Below are 16,983 nucleotides of genomic sequence, written 5' to 3'. Positions count from 1 at the left end.
GCCAATATGTATACCACTGTTTTGGTGGTGGTGGTGCTTGATTCCCTGGGGTTTTAAGGCCCTCATATAACTCCAGTAGTTCTGATCCACCTTTAGTGAATTATATGTATTTTAGTGGACATTCTAAGGTTACCTCATACCCCTAGTAGTTGTTGGTAATTTAATTTCACTAAGGATCTCACTTTTCTGTTCACTGATAGATGAGTAATTCTTCATTAGAAACATTCAATTCCTTTATCCCAGAAACCATACCACATGACAATTATTACTGTATAGGATTATTTCATATGCAATGTAAGATATAATTTTATTTAAGATGTCAGACTATAAACCATCATAAACCAAGTTAAAACCAAAATAACAAAATCCACATTTTTTTAACCTTAAAAGAAACTTAATCATGCTACATATAAGGTCACTTAGAAATTCTTTGTAATTACACTGCAGGATGTAATTCCAGATGATAAGGCTATTATGGCATACAACAGTTACACTTTTATGAAGACAAACATCTATGACAGTGCAACTTTAGCCTAATGTGAAGTTCAATAGTACATTACTATCATGCTACCATGACATGGTTTTTATTAGATGTGCACTCTTACATCTGGATAATTATTACAGGCAGTCCCCGGTTATCGGCGGTCTTGGTTAATGGCGATCCGGTTTTATGGTGCCAGAGCAGGCCAATTTTTTATTAATGGTGCCATAACAGGCCAAATTTTGCTTAATGGCACAATAAGGTGCTGATAATAGCATTGTGGCACCATAACATACCTAAGAGGTGCTATTAACTGGTTATCGGCACCACAAATCGCTGAGTTTCGGTTAATCGTGGGTTTCGCTTATCAGCACCCTGCCAATCACCGGGAAATGCCTGTACACTGCAGACTTTGGTTAAAAGAACAAAGCCAATTGTATCTCAAAATATACATATATTCAGTGAAATCTGGAACGTAAAAAATTGCCTCTACATAGAACATTTCTCCATCTTTGTTGAATATAAATGTGGGCCCTCTAAAAGCAAAATGGAACTCTTTAAAGAAAAATTAATCTTGCAATAATTTGTAAGGCTACAAGTATATAAAGTATTGAAAGAGGCTATACCCTACAAAATGTATAATTACTAAACATAAATTCTCTTACTTTTAATTAAAATGCAACTTGTGATTTGAACCTAAAGGCTTAAATAAACAAACATTCCTCACAGAAACATTCTCAAATACTAACACTTAAATTATGTATTAGAGAATTACGCTCTTTCACAGAGAAAGGAGCATTCACTTTATCAGTATCCCATCATAAAGTTAGCAAGTAAAATTTAATACTGTACTTTATACAATACGCAGTAAGCACCACATCAATTTTTAACAGCTTAACATATTACAGATGAATCACAAGTACGAGTGAACATAAAATGGGGGACAGTAAAATATTCCTATTAGGGAAAAAATAACAAAAAGAATTGTAAAATATTCTCAAGACGTAAAAAATATTTTGTGTCACAAATTATGGAAAATGACATGATTGCAAGAGCTAGAATTAAGTACTAGTACTAAAAAATGCTTATCCACAATGTTTAGATCTGCTTTTCTTACAAATGAAGGACATTATTATATAATAGCGAACAGGCATTCAATCACGAATAGATGGAATATTCCCAAATGAAACTATTTATGTAATACCCAAACATAACTGACCCCAAGTTTGACATAAAGCAAGTATGCCTACCTATTGATTACATATATCACAAGTTGTCCAGTAGTACCAGTGATTGTGGCCATTGACTTAGTTGTGACAACCCCAATTTGCTGATAAAGAGATGTGAGGCAATCTCAGAGACCCAGAAATTACAGTATCAATATTACTTCCACGGTAAGTAAAATACTGACTAGACTTAATATGCAGTCCTGAAGCAGTCTGAACCTATTAAATAAATGAATCCAATTATCAAAAAATAAATGTAAAATTTTGCAAAGCAGAAATCAATTCTTACTTATAAGTGTACTCTTCCTAAGCATAACACAATGAAGTACTGTAACTATATCAAACCAAGGAGATAAATTTGTATATCAATATGAAGTTTGGTACAAGACGCATCTTTGTAAACCCATAATGAAAGTCTGCAAATTTATAAAATAAGGGGAAATGCTCATTATTTCTCTTTATGTAGTGCTATCATGTCTCTTAAACAGCATGGTAACTTAGTTACTTTTTAATTATTATTGAGTAATTTTAATTTATCACCAAATAGCCATCAAACTCCTTTAGATGGAGATACTAGAACCTCTAAAAGTGGACCATGAAATTTTAAAGGCATATAATTCCAAATAGTATATGCTTATACAGATCAAATATATGCTTACGCTTTCATTCAACATTTATGTTCAGGTATCAACTTACAAGACAAGGAATAAAGTTCTAAGACATTAAAAACTTAGTATGTTTTTCATCTGTAAGAAGAGATACAATACATACTACATTCTTTTCAAGAATATATAACTTATACCTTCCCAAATAATAAGTACATATGTTTCTTTTCATCCTGAAAAAGAGATACAGTACATTCTTTTCAGGAATATATAATTTATACCGTTTCAAATAATAAAACAATGACTATAAAATTATATATACATCCAGTGATTCAATATTTTGTTTGCTTGATAATGCTTATAAAAGTGACTTAATTTAAATAAGAAGAAATATGCAATAACTGCTGGGAATAATCCTATTTGCTTTGAAACATTCTCAAGTACTCAAATCCTAAACCATTCCACAGAGTACAAATATGACAAAAGATAAGTAAATATCACTGGATAATGACAGAAGTTCAGTACCTGCATGTTTACAATTATGCACACATCGTCAGGGTACAATAAATGTCAAAGCTCTTGGCATTGAAATTCTGCCATTATTTTCCAGTGGTATTTGCTTACACTAAAATCATGTGCATCTTGTATTTTTTGAGCACATCAGACATTAATAAAGTTCCCAGCATTCTTGACAAACCAAAACGCTGTGATACTTGTATAATAAAACTATGCTCAGACCAAGAACTTTCTTAATAACCTGACCAGAAAACACTTACACTTCTTCATTACAATAGTAACTATAACCCCATAAAGATCTGTGTTAAATATAATTCTTTGGTATGAAATCAAAGTCAAATTATCCTCATATATGAAGATTATAAAATAGCACTTTCTGCTCTCCTCACCTATATATAGTACACTACTGCAACTAATGTTCACAATCATATTTCACACAATACATGACTTTGCAGTATAATTAATTAAATTAATCATTATAGCCTGTGTTCGGGGTGATGTTCAGTTGATCCACAGCCCTGAAAAGAACAGAAAAGCATTACAGTGATATTTTCATTGCTACCCAATAACCATCAACCTCTTGCAAGTGACATACTATAACTTCTGAAAGTGGACTAAGCAAGTTCGAGAAAGATAATTCCACAATAAACATTTAGAAGAATTTTACTTTGACAAACCACTGCCATACCAAAACATTTCATTTGATTCAATAGGATGGCCAACAAAGAGTCTGACAAACCACTGCCGTACCAAAACATTTCATTTGATTCAATAGGATGGCCAACAAAGAGTCTAATAACAGTAAAATTTGTTCTGCCAAATATTAGGACCAAATACCCATGGGTTAAGCAAGGGTGGTCAACACAAAAAGGCCACAATATTAGTTCAGCACGACTTCTTGAAGTGCACCACAATCCAATTATTTGTTCAATATTTTGTTATTAAGAGATGCATTATTTCATAAAGACTACCAATCACTGAAAAATGACCAAGTTTTTAACCAATTTGCATTTTTCATAGCTAACAAACCAAAGGTATTAACACTAGGGTAATCTTCTAGCCCCAGATGGAAACTAGTAAAAAAAACCCAGCAAGATTGTAAAGCAAGGAATCTGCAGCATTGGCAACTCATGCATATACGAGGTGGAAGCTGGTCACCGACTGGGCATGGAATCTCGTGACACGTCAGTCTTTGTTCCAACCTAGGATATAAGAGCAGCTAGAGGTGGCAGGTGATGTTAAGACCTCAGTTTGTTACTATGAAAAATACAAATTAATTCAAAATTATCATGCGGAACAAACCTTCGGTCTTAACAATAGGATACACTTAGTATACTTAAGAGTACCCTGAACTGGCTGGGGGGTTCTGCCCACCTAACCAAGGGGTTCTGAGCCCGTAAGAGAATAGATAAGCTAGTAACTCAGCCCGCTGGGATTTAACACAATGAGACATGTCCAGATTCATTGCATTTGTGAAAGGTAAAGAGAACTCTGTCTGTTCAAGCAACAAACCATGTAGGCCATACGGGTTTGTTACCACTCCTCCCTCCCCTTGCCAGAAAGAGCAGTAAGTGAGAAGCAGATTTTTACTGTATAGGAACAAACCAAATAACTGCAACCAGTATGGCTGTCACAATCAACTGTATCAGACCAGTTCCAGCATATGATGCATCTTATTTTTCAACTCTGCTGTAGAAAAAAAAAAAAAAAAAAAAAAAAAAAAAAAAAAAAGGAAGGAAGGAGGAGACCAGCCATCTCAATCATTCTCTCTTCCACACAACCATCTTGAGTAAGATACAAACTGTCTTACCGGGGTCACTGGATGAGCTCACTCCTCATTGGCACTGAGGTAGGTCAACGATTCCAGGCTATACACCTACAGTAGTGGGAAATAACAATTCAGGAACTGGAAAAGAACAACCAGAGGCTCTCTGCAGAAGGAGCTGCTGACACGAGGAAAATCAAGTCCAAGTAGTATCATTGCACTATTAGAATTAAGGAATTAAGTTTAGATTTGTAGGTGGTTGGGTAATATTAAGTTATGCTTAGTTAGAGGATAAGATAAGATTAAGTTGTGAGCTGTAATATTAAGGAATAAATTAGGTTAAGGAAAATCTCAATTTAATTCAGTAATCCTTCAAATCTGTTCCCATTAATATCCTGCTCCATTTGTGTAGCTTGAAAAGCCCCAACAGTGAGGCAAAAACAGTTACATCTCCTTTGATCTACGTTGATAACTTTCTCAAGCAAACGGTGTGCTTACAGTACAGACTCCATGAGGCTTTACTTCAAAAATGGTAAGAGCTCAGGAACCAACTTCACATTTATGAACTTCATCAAGCACTCTTGGACGTTTTTGCCTCCTAACATCATATCATAAATTCTTAACCCCTCCTCTTAAAAGTTTAAGTCTGTCCAGGTAAACCCTTACAGTTCTAACTGGATGTAATAAAGCCACTTCTTCCTTGCCTACTAAAGCAATTAAATCAGGCACAGTAAAAAAAATCTGGGAAGGGCTTTCACTTCTACATCTTTTCTCTAAGTAATGGAAGAAAAGAGATTGCTTTCCATTAGAACAAAACCCACATACAAAAGAAAGAGCCTGATGCTCACTAATACACTTACCTGTAAAAGAGCTAAAGAAAAAGTATCTTCTAGATTCTGAGGCAAAGCTAAATCCTTCAAGACTACGCCCAAATTTCACCAATAACCATAAGATGATTTCAAATTTCCAGCTCATGAGATCGAAAACTTCTTTCACATCTAAATCATGAACAATATTCCAGTTAGCACGATTCAGAAATGAAGACAACGTAAAGCGACAGCCTTTGACTGCCACGCTGGACAGAAAACTGCCTACCTCTGGATATGTATACTGTAGTGGTACAGGTGCTGAATATCCCTCTGGACAAGCACCAAGATCTATAAACTGGCCACTGTTATTGACACAGTCAAACAGTAGAGGGAATTCCAGCAATTGTGTTTACCAGCTCATGTGGTATCCTTCTTATGGAAATAATGGTAATGATGGGTGAACTGGTGGAGCTACCAAGGAATTAGAAACATATATTACATTTACTTCAGCAGCATATGAGTTATCCATCAATACTTCTATTTTAATAATTTACTTGCCTGTCACGTCTATTTCTATCATTTCTGGCATTAACCCTCAGTTTCCCCCCCCTCTCTTACACCTAATGATGCAAAAATATAAGCTATCTTTAACAGGAGGTAAGATTCACTCCAAATAAGGCAGTAATATCTCGGTAACAGTAAATTTGCAACAGATATGAGCATTAGTTTCATAACAATCTGTCAAGGAGACTAAGATCACAGCATAAAAACTCCAATATCAAATCATGGTTTAAAGTAAAATAATACCCCACTTAATGTGAAAATACATGTGCTTACCATAACTATCTTGTATCATGTGACTTTCCTAGAGAGAGAGAGAGAGAGAGAGAGATATGTAAGGATCCTATTTATTATTCTATATTTTATTGTTTGTTATATTAATGTTTGTTACATCCACTTATTTGAAGTAGTTTTATGTTTCTTTTCTAATTGCTAAAAATATGACTTCTTGTTTTGTTGGTTATGGGGTAGTCTCAGGAGGCTTAGGAAGACAGTTTTCTGACTTCATTAATACATTAGTAAATAAATGCATAAAAAATGAAGTTTTCATAATAAAACTGATATTGTATTACCTGAACACCTGAATTAGCCCTGGTCACTGACCAGCCGGACCTATATCCCAAGATTTACCCACAAAGTGGGTCATTTTAACTGTCAGCGCTACCAGTGCTGCAAGTAAAATCTATTTAAATGAGTTACCTGTTGGCATTGTATAACTAAAGAGTTGTAGAATACAACTAAAAATGTATGAAAACTGTAAGTGTAATAGTTTTGATGCTAGAGCCCTTTTTGTAAGATATAACAAAATTTTTTGTGTTCCGCTACATTTACCTGATGCATTATGGCATTTCCTGGCATCCTTTTACACTTTTGATGACAACGTGACAAAATTCAGTCTTTTACCAACAAAACAAGACCAGAATGACCAATATGGCGTAAAAAATGTGGACCTGTCTAAAAAAATCTTTTGCTATGCGTAATTTTCGCTTGCCTACTAAGTAAAAATATGACTTCTTGTAGGTGTGTCTCTTCAATGGTTTGCATAAGTTTCCAACGGTTTAGAAATAAAGTTATATATATCACTGTACATATAGCTAAATAGTTGTAGAATATGATGAAAAATATATGAAAACTGTAAGTGTAATAGTTTGATGCTAGGGACTGCATTTCAAAATTTGACTTGGGTTACAAAAAATACATATAACAAACTGAAAATTTTATTTTAGGGCACTTTTGTCCATCTCCAACTTCTTTCTTGATTTTTCTTTTTTAGTTCATCCATCCTCTATGCACAGCACTGGTGGGGGGTTTGTGTTGGAGCACTGGTGGAGGGTGTTAATAGGGCATGGACCTGGCTGCATGACTGGCGGATGGTATAGGAGAATCAGCTGGTAATAAAATGGCTGCTGCTCTGTCTCTCCTCAGATTTTCTTTGCTTTGTTTCTCTTCCTTTCTCAGCATTTTTAGATGTCTTTTCATATAGCCTTTCTTCCTAAGCATTGCACAAACACTTGAAATGTACACAACATGCTAAGTATATAAATAATGGCCTGATAAGCGGTGGCAGCAGCAGATGACGCACGAGAAACTTCAAATGCACACGACTCGGTTGATAATACGCTACCAAGGCTCACAGGGCAACTAATCATAGACGAGTTGCTAAGCATTTATTTTTATCTATAATAATATATATATGTACAATGGTACCTCGACATACGAAAGGCTCAACTTACGAAAAACTCGAGATACAAAAGCAAATATGAAGATTTTTTGGGCTCTACATACGAAAATAGTTCAAGTTACGAAAGGTTGTTGCTGTATTATTATTATTATTAATAGGTGTTAGTTTTTCCAGACCTCTGAGTCTCAAGTAGACTCTTCTCGGGCTGGTTCTCAGGGATCAATCCTTAGAAGAAAAAAAAAAAAAAAAAAAAAAAAAAAAAATAGACTTTATTTGAGAAACCCGTCTTATTTAAAAAATTTGATTTTATTAATTGAAAAATCCCTGCTTTCCGCAAGAATATTTTTCATTTCCGAACTCCGCAGATAAATAGATCTTTGCTGGGTCCAATTTGGGCACTCAACAAGCAAATGCTGTACTGTCATGGGTGTTTGACATCTGTTACATTTCACTGGGTCAGCATGTGGTGTTGACATCAAGTGACCATGTGAGAATCTTGTGTGTCCTATACGTAGCCTTGCTAGGATCACCTCTTTTGCTCTTTCCTCCTGTGAGGATGTCCTCCATGCATAGACTTCAGTTTTTATATTTTTAAGTTTATTTGTTGTTGGCACAGAGGCCCATTCTTCTTTCCAATCCTGGTAAATTAATGTTTTAACTGATTTTACCCAGTCTGACACTGGGGCATATGAAATTGTTGGAGGGATAGTGCAGGCTAATTTGGCAGCAGAGTCTGCATATTCATTTCCTTTTATTCCCACGTGTGCTGGGATCCAACATATTTCCATTGATATTCCTGATTGGAGGAGTTGATGAATTTTTATTTGAATTTCCTGTACTATTTGGTTTCCTGGTTTATACTGTCTTATTGCATCTATAGCGCTACGTGAGTCACTGAAAATAACAGAGACACTTGCTTTTGCTTCAGATATCATATCTAGAGCCATCTGTATGGCTGTGACTTCAGCAGTAAATACTGATGATATTGAAGGTAGGCTTTTTTTACTTAACATATTTTTCGAATATGCAGATGCTCCTACTCCAACATTATTTTTGGAGCCGTCTGTATATATCATAAATTTGTCGCCTTTTCTTCTAATGTGCTCCAAAGCATGTTGGCGGTACATTTCCGTACTTGTCATTTGTTTTTTGAGTAGGTAAGACAGGGAGGTACATATCTTTACTCTATTTAAAATCCATGGTGGTGGCAATTCCATTGGTGGGTGAAAAATTGGATTCATATTATGTATGTTCATTATGTATCTAGCTCTTTTTGGGAAAGAGCAAGTACTATTAACTGCTGTTACTTGATTACAGTTTTGGAAGCAGTAAGTTGCAGGAGACGATCCTGCTTGCATTGAAAGACCTCTTTGTATTGTTATTAAATTACGGTGATGTTTTAAGGGCAAAACACCTGCCTCCACCAAAAGTGAGTTTGTTGGGGACGATCGGAAAGCTCCTGTGCACAATCGCACGCCTTCATGGTGCACTGCATCGAGAGATTTTAATGCAGATTCTGAGGCGGATGAATATATTGGACAGCAGTAATCTATTATGGATAAGACTGTTGCCTTATATATCATTAATAAAATGTCTCGCTTTGCTCCCCAATTAGTGTGTGATAACTTTTTTAATATGGCAAGGGCTTTGATGCCCTTGGCTTTAATGTATTTGATGTGCTCTTTCCAATTTAAATGTTGATCAAATATTACTCCTAGATACTTGATTTTTGTACAAAATTGTATTTCAGTGCTATAAAGATGCAGTTTGATTGTTTGGTTCTTCATCCACCTTTTGTCTTTGTAGAAGACGATTGCTTTTGTTTTATCAGTTGAAAATTTAAATCCAACTGAATTTGCCCAACTACATATATTTGAAATGGCAGTACTGAGAACTCTCTGAGCATGTCTCAGATTACTACTCGTATAGTAAATGACAAAGTCATCAACATATAAACTGTTTTTTACACCACTTGGTAAATTTATAGTAATGTCATTGATTGCTAAAGCAAACAATGTACAGCTCAAGACACTACCTTGAGGGATTCCTTCTTCCAGTTTATAGGTTACTGAGTAGGAACTTTTCTACTCTTACTTGAAAAGTTCTGTTTGTTAAGAAGTTCTTAATAAATATTGGTAAGTGGCCTCTTAGTCCCTTGGAGTGGAGTTTTTGCATGATGTTATGTTTCCATGTTGTATCGTATGCTTTTTCTATATCAAAAAATATAGCTACTGTTAATTTCTTTTGTTCAAAGCCTTTTTTGATATGATCTTCTAAATGTGTTAAGGGATCTAGGGTTGATCTGCCAGCTATTGAACCAGATTGTGTTGGTGTTAAAATGGATTCTTTGGTTATTACATACGTTAATCGTGCATTAACCATTTTTTTCTAAGATTTTGCATAGGCAACTTGTTAGAGATATCGGTCTATAATTGGATGGATTATTGCATCCTTTCCTGGTTTGTTTATTGGAATAATTATGGCATGTTTCCATTTATCAGGAAAGACACGTTTTAGCCAGATACTATTGTAAAATTTTAATAAATATGATTTAGCTATAGGAGCTAATTTTTCTATCATTTCAAATGATATTTTATCATATCCTGGTGCAGAGGGATGACAAGAGTTGATGGCATTATCTAGTTCATCCATGTTAAAAATATAGTTATATTCCAGGTCTTCAAGAGTTTCAAAATTGAGTATTATATTTTCTTTTGTTTTCTGATACTTTGAAAATGTGTATCTAGGCTGGAGTAAGCACTGATGTTTTCAAAATGTTTCCCAATTATGTTTGATATTTCATAAGTATCATGGTATATTTTTCCATTTAAATGTATTGCACTTCTTGGAGGTCTTATATGTTTTCCATTGATTTTCCTTATCTTTTGCCAGACATCCCTTGTGGATGTGTTTGAAGATATGTTTGAGACATATTCCTTCCATGATGCGATTTTTTCAGCTATTACCGTTTTTCTAAATTTGGCTGTATATTTGTTATATAGTGGTTTAATGTGGTTAATTGTTATGTTTGTTATAACTATTTTGTTTAATATGTTTATACTATAGGGCATTTTGTTGAGTGATTTAAGGCGAGTTTTGAGTCTGTTTAGATTGCGACTCAATATATGTTTTATTTTACTTAATGTTGTTAATGTTGGATTCCACCATGGGACAGGGGATTTTGTGGAATGTGTTTTGGTTTTTGGAATACTTTTATCTGCAGCATTTATTATGAAGTTTGAGAAGGATTCATGTAATATTGTTGATCTTCATTATGTGGGGAATGGTGGTATGTTTCGTGTGTATAGGAAATATTTATCCCAGTTAGCTTTTTGGATATTATATCTTGTAGGTGGCAATATTTTGACATTACTTAAGTAGTTCAGAATGATTGGGAAATGGTCACTTGTGTATGAATCGTCTAGGACGTTCCATTCAAATTTCTCCGCTACATCATTTGAACATAATGAAATGTCAATTGAAGAAAAGGTTAGGTGTGTATTTGAAAAATATGTTGGAACTTCGCTTTCATTGAGACAATACAGATTGTGTTTCATTATAGTATTCTCTATGTTGATTCCGGATGTGTCAGTGGGGTTATTAATATCCCATAATGGATTATGTGCATTAAAATCTCCTACTATAAGTAGTGGTTCCTGTATACTTTTGCTAATAAGTTCAGAAAAATCACTGAAATTTGCATTGAAATTTGGTTGGTTATATAAATTACAAATAGTAATTTTACTTTTATCAGGCATATACAGTTTAATTGATGTTATTTGATATGGCATAGATGGTATGTCAACAGGTTCATATGTAATGCTATTATGAACGTATATGGCTGTGCCTAATTTTCCACCATCAGTTGGTGAATAACAGGCAATTTTATAGTGTTGGATATTTGTAGGGTTACTTCCTATATGTTGTAGACATATGCAATTGGGTTGTGGTCTCGTATGATTCTTTGTAATTCACCCAGACGTAGTCGGGTTAAGAGACCATTTATATTCCATTGAATGATTTTATATTCCATTATTGGGAGGAATTGGTGTTAAATTCTGTAAATTGATTGCTGATTTTACTTTATCTCGTAGTTTATATGCATTTTGAATTTATTTGTGGTTTTTTAATCGTTGTATTTGTATGTTGGTTATTAGATTCTGCAGTTGTTTGTTTTTCATAGTTGAATATTAATAAGTCTATTTTTGATTTTATAATTTCCTTTTTGTATTTTAAGGATTCAGAACATAATTCGTTCTCATGTTGGTGTGTTAAAGGGCACCTCCTTAATTTGGTAAAATTGTCAATACAATTTCGTACTGTGTCCTCTGTCTTGGTAGTTAGTTGGTTATATGTACTTACAAAGCATTCATTACAACCACAAGATGAAGCATGTTTGGTAATGTTAATTATTGGTTCAGAAGTTTTTGGTCTAGCTTTAGAAATTTCTGGTTTTGTAATTCTATTGTTCCTTTTCTGTAGTGATAAGGACTGTTGGTTTGAGGGTTTATTTGTTTTGTTGTTGTTAATGGGATATTTCGGTCTTGTGGATGGTTGGGGGGTGATAGTTATATTTTGGTTTGGTTTAATGGTATGATTTTCATTAGTATTATTTGATGGAAATTGTAAAGAGTGATCTTTACTGTCCAGATGTTGGCTGTTTGATTGAGATTGAGGGTAATTGTGTATTTCCACTTGTGATGAGGTTAGTTTAATATCTTTTTTAAAATGTCTCCTGGTGTAGTTGGAGTCTCTCTGGATTGATTGTAATTTTCAATATTTACTTTTTTTCCCTTAGGTGGGGTTCTTTCTAGAATTCTTTTCTTTTTGCCAGTTCGATTATCATCATTATTTAATTCTTCTTCTATTGGAAGTTCTTTTCCATGGATAACTGAATCATCTATGTTGGTGGTGGTATTGGTTGTTGTAATATCACTTTTATTTTGGGTTTCAGTATTATTGGTATGAAATCCAGTTTCCATGTTTATACTATCTTGTTTGTCATTGTGCTGTTTGATGTCTTGATTTTTAGTCACATTTGAAAAGGTGGGGGTTTTGGATGGATTGTTAACGCCTCTTACTTTTAGCTCAAGTCTGGCTTCCATGACTGACATTCCTGTCCTATTTATTAACAACTGAAGTTCTGTGTTATATTGGTAAAATGAACACTCCTTAGATTTTTCGTGATGGGCTAGTCCACAATTAATACATTTTGATTGTTTACAGTTCCAATTAGTGGTATGGTCATCTGATGCACAGACTGCACATATAGCTTTATTACGGCATCTTTTGTATGTGTGTCCATACCTTGAGCACTGTGTACATTGTAATGGTTTAGGAACAAAAGGACGAACTTCTCTATTTTGTCCAAGAATTTTTATTTTAAATGGTAAGTCTTGGCCTGTAAATTTTATTTTGGCAATGTTGATATTTTTACTTTTATCTTTCCTACTTGAAATAGAGTATATTTCTAAATCGTGGATATTGTTATATCTCAATTTTAGGGAGTCTAGCAATAGTTGTTTTGAAGGAAGCTCCTGCTCGCTATTGGGTAGGATGACTGTACCCTGTACATAATTCAATGTTTCATGGCTTGTAATTATTACCTTTATATTATTTATTTCTGTTATACTTAAAAAGGCAGTGGACTGCTTTTTATTGGTTACTTGGATAAGCCATTCATTGTCCTTGATGTGTCTGCATTCCATGTGTTGTGTTGGATATATGTTAAGTAATTTGTTTTCTAGCATCGCTGCTGAGATTTTGTTGTCAGCTTTGAGGACTAGAAATCTTGACCAATTATCTGGTCCAAAGAGGTCATCAAAATGTACCAATGTGGGATTAAGTCGGTAATTTTTGTTTCTTTTTGGTCCTTGTTTTATGTATGTTGCTTGTCTATTATGATTTTTATATTTTTCTGTATTGCTGAGAGGATTATTTGTCTCTAATTCAGAATTATTGTTCATCATATATGGTTCCATTGTTACGATATTGGAGTTTACCAATTTATTTTTGTTTGTTTCTTTTGTATTTATGCACTCTATTTGGTTTTCTGGCTCTGCTGCTTTACTTGGAACAGGGTGTTCCTTTGTATCTTTTATAGTACTTTCACTACTTGTGGCAGTACCTAGGAAATTCGGGAGTGACGTGCCAATGGTCATCAACTGTGCCGTAGTTTTTCCATCATGGGGCCCAGGGGTACTCAAATCATTTATTTCACAGTTCATAAATTTTGAGTTTTTACACACACACACACACACACACACACACACACACACACACACACACACACACACACACAAAATTCTTGAAAAGATATCATTGGCCCTTCGCGAAGTTAAATTTTCTGCCAAAGGCACAAGTGAGAAAGGACTCCCAAATGTCCGCATCCCTACCCTACCCCAAAAGGGGATGGCATAACATGATTAGTATGGCCCAAGTGTAAGCAGAACCCGCTTGCTAGGACTAAGAGTATTATGTTAATACAATTATCCCCATCCTAATCACATTATGGGCAAACTGGATAGAATGCCGAGAGTTCTATTCCTAGAACCAGGCCCCCCCTGGAATCCGTGGTCCAGCTCCACAGAATAGTTCCGCCTGAAAAACAGGTCCGAACATTGTCGGGTAGATGATGGATCTACCACAGTTCTCACTATTTAGCTTCGGATTTAACTCCACGTTAAGCCAGATGATGTTTTCTCATTTATTTGCTTTCAAAAATTTTGGCAAAAATGGAAAGGTCCACATAAGTTTAACTCGAAAATTAGATAATGTCATATGGGATCTTGGGTTCGAACCTGGGAAGAGATTCCTGAGGTTCGAGAGCCCCCTCACCACGTCAAGGTGGTCCCAAAATGAGGGGGGGTTGTTGCTGTAAAGTCCCAAGATTCGCCCAGACCACCGAGAACAATATTAAAACTCGCGCCCCGCCAACTGAGTAAACTCGCCACCATCCTCCCGCTCTCCCATTGATTCCTGATTCTAGTCACACCATAAGATCCTGCTCTCCTACTGGTCAGCATCTAGCCCTTGTGCTCTATGTATTCTATTGGTAAAAGGATGCTGTAAATTGAAAAACTTATTCATGCAGTACATTTAATAAAAAAAAAACAATTAGGTAAAGATAGAATAAAGAATAGAAATGAATGGTTATTATACTGTTTGATAGTTTCAGTAGTTGAAGAGAGATAATGAAAATTTATGGCTTACTGTGTGCTAGGAAAAGTGATTGCTTGGCGATCGTTCGGTACTCGCAAGTGCTGGATGTAAACAGAAGTTTGGAAGCTTTATTTTTTTTGTTTGATTGTTTATTATAGTTAATGATTACTTAATAATTATTTGAAATGAGTACATGCAATACATTTAATAAAAAAAAATTGTGAATTAAATGTCATAAAATATAAAATAAATCAGACTGCTATCATCGAAGCCAACAAATACGTATTTTCTAGAATTCTTCTTCTGTTTTAATATTACGTATATGTTTCATTATAGCTGTCAGTAACTCGGTATCTCATTAGGTAAAGATAGAATAAAGAATAGAAATAAATGGTTATTATACTGTTTGGTAGTTTCATTAGTTGAAGAGAGATACTAATGAAAATTTATGGCTTACTGTGTGCTAGGAATAGTGATTGCTTGGTGATCGTTCGGTACTCGTAAGAGCTGAATGTAAACAAACGATTGGAAGGTTTTTTGTTTGTTTGTTTGTGTATTATAGTTAATGATTAATTAATAATTATTTGAAATGAGTACATACTGATTATTTATATATTTTATTGGCATATTCTAAGCTTTTAGCTTCTTAGGTTTAGATATCAGAATCATAGCCTAGGCTACAGTACCAACTGCTAACATAGGCTAGGCTTATTGCTCAGGGACATATACTAAAGTCCTAATATATGCAGTAAAAGTGGGGTTGAACATTACATGCAATTGAATATTACTCAAGTATGTACAGTATTTTGCCTTTTTGGAGTCATATTTCTTCCGTTGGATCGGCGTCGTAACCCTACAACATGTGTTGTAGGCCTGGAAATATAATTTACTGGGGTGTTTTTGTAGGGCTTGGAACGGATTAGGCATTTTACATGTAAATGTAAAATGCGGTTCAAGATACGAAAAACTCATGATACAAAGGCTGCCTCGGAACAGATTAATTTCGTATCTCAAGGTACCACTGTATACAATTCCTTGTATATTTATATCATACGGTATATAACCTAATATTTAAATAAAAGTGTGATGGTCAAAGTACGTAATGACATTTTTTAGCAAAATAAAGTAGAAAAATAGTTAGAATCAATATAGAACTATGAAACTTCGGGAATGAGTTGCCACAACAACAAAGCACTCGATGGGAGATTCAATAAAGATAAACTTTTTTCAAAATTTTTGTCATACTTGAGCCAAAGTCCCATAACACAAAATTTTTTGTGTTCTGATATATTTACCAGACACAATATGGCATTTCCTGCTGTTCTTTTTACACTTTTGATGACAATGTGACAAAATTCAATCTTTACCAACAAAACAAGACCAGAATGACTGATATAGCGTAAAAAATATAGAAGCTACATCTGTCTAAAAAAAAAATGTTGCTATCGTAATTTTTGCCCGCCTACTAAGTAAAAATATGACTTAGTAGGTTTGTTTCGTCGACGGTTTGCATACATTTCCAAGAGCTTAGAAACAAAGATATGTATATCATTGTATACCTAAAGAGTTGTAGAATTCGACAAAAAAAATATGAAAACTGGTAGTGTAATAACCTTGGTGCTAGAGATCTTTTTGTAAGACATAACATAAAATTTTTCGTTCAGCTACATTTATCTAATACACAATATTTCCTAACATCTTTTTAGACTTTTGGTGATCATATGGCTGGTGGTGAGGGATGAGATGGTGAAATATGGGTTGGTGGCAAAGGGGTTAATTGGAGCTGGGATCAATCTAACTCAACCCAACCCGCCCACGTAACAGAAGCAGGTAACTCAGTACCCCCTACTGTGCATAATGTATGTAATATGTTATTGTCATGATACAATAAAGTTTTATACATACTTACCTGGCAGATATATACTTAGCTATGGACTCCGTCGTCCCCGATAGAAATTTGAATTTCACGGCACACTCTACAGGTAGGTCAAGTGATCTACCGCCCCGCCACCCAGCCCGCCGCTGGGTGGCGGGAATAGGAACCATTCCCGTTTTCTAAGTCAGATTTTCTCTTCCACCTGTCTCCTGAGGGGAGGCTGGGTGGGCCATTTAATCATATATATCTGCCAGGTAAGTATGTATAAAACTTTATTGTATCATGACAATAACATTTTTATA

The 16,983-nt window shown here is 34.7% G+C and overlaps 1 protein-coding gene across 4 annotated transcripts in view; it reads right to left on the bottom strand.

Moving 5' to 3' along the window:
• Positions 1 to 295: 295 nt before the first annotated feature.
• Positions 296 to 16,983, bottom strand: part of LOC135211140 (cell cycle control protein 50A-like) — a 136,411-nt gene continuing 119,723 nt past the window's right edge. For 3 of the 4 annotated variants that reach the window (XM_064244300.1, XM_064244299.1, XM_064244297.1), the window contains exon 8: positions 296 to 3,346. In XM_064244300.1, the coding sequence (XP_064100370.1) occupies positions 3,298 to 3,346 (49 nt within the window). In that variant the 3' untranslated portion in view covers positions 296 to 3,297. Of the gene's footprint in view, positions 3,347 to 6,239; positions 6,268 to 16,983 lie in introns of all 4 variants that reach the window. The other variant, XM_064244298.1, reaches the window with a different exon arrangement.

Source organism: Macrobrachium nipponense, chromosome 4 (assembly GCF_015104395.2).
Source record: "Macrobrachium nipponense isolate FS-2020 chromosome 4, ASM1510439v2, whole genome shotgun sequence".
NCBI classification, from domain to species: Eukaryota; Metazoa; Arthropoda; class Malacostraca; order Decapoda; family Palaemonidae; genus Macrobrachium; species Macrobrachium nipponense.
This window is presented reverse-complemented; position numbering and strand designations above follow the sequence as displayed.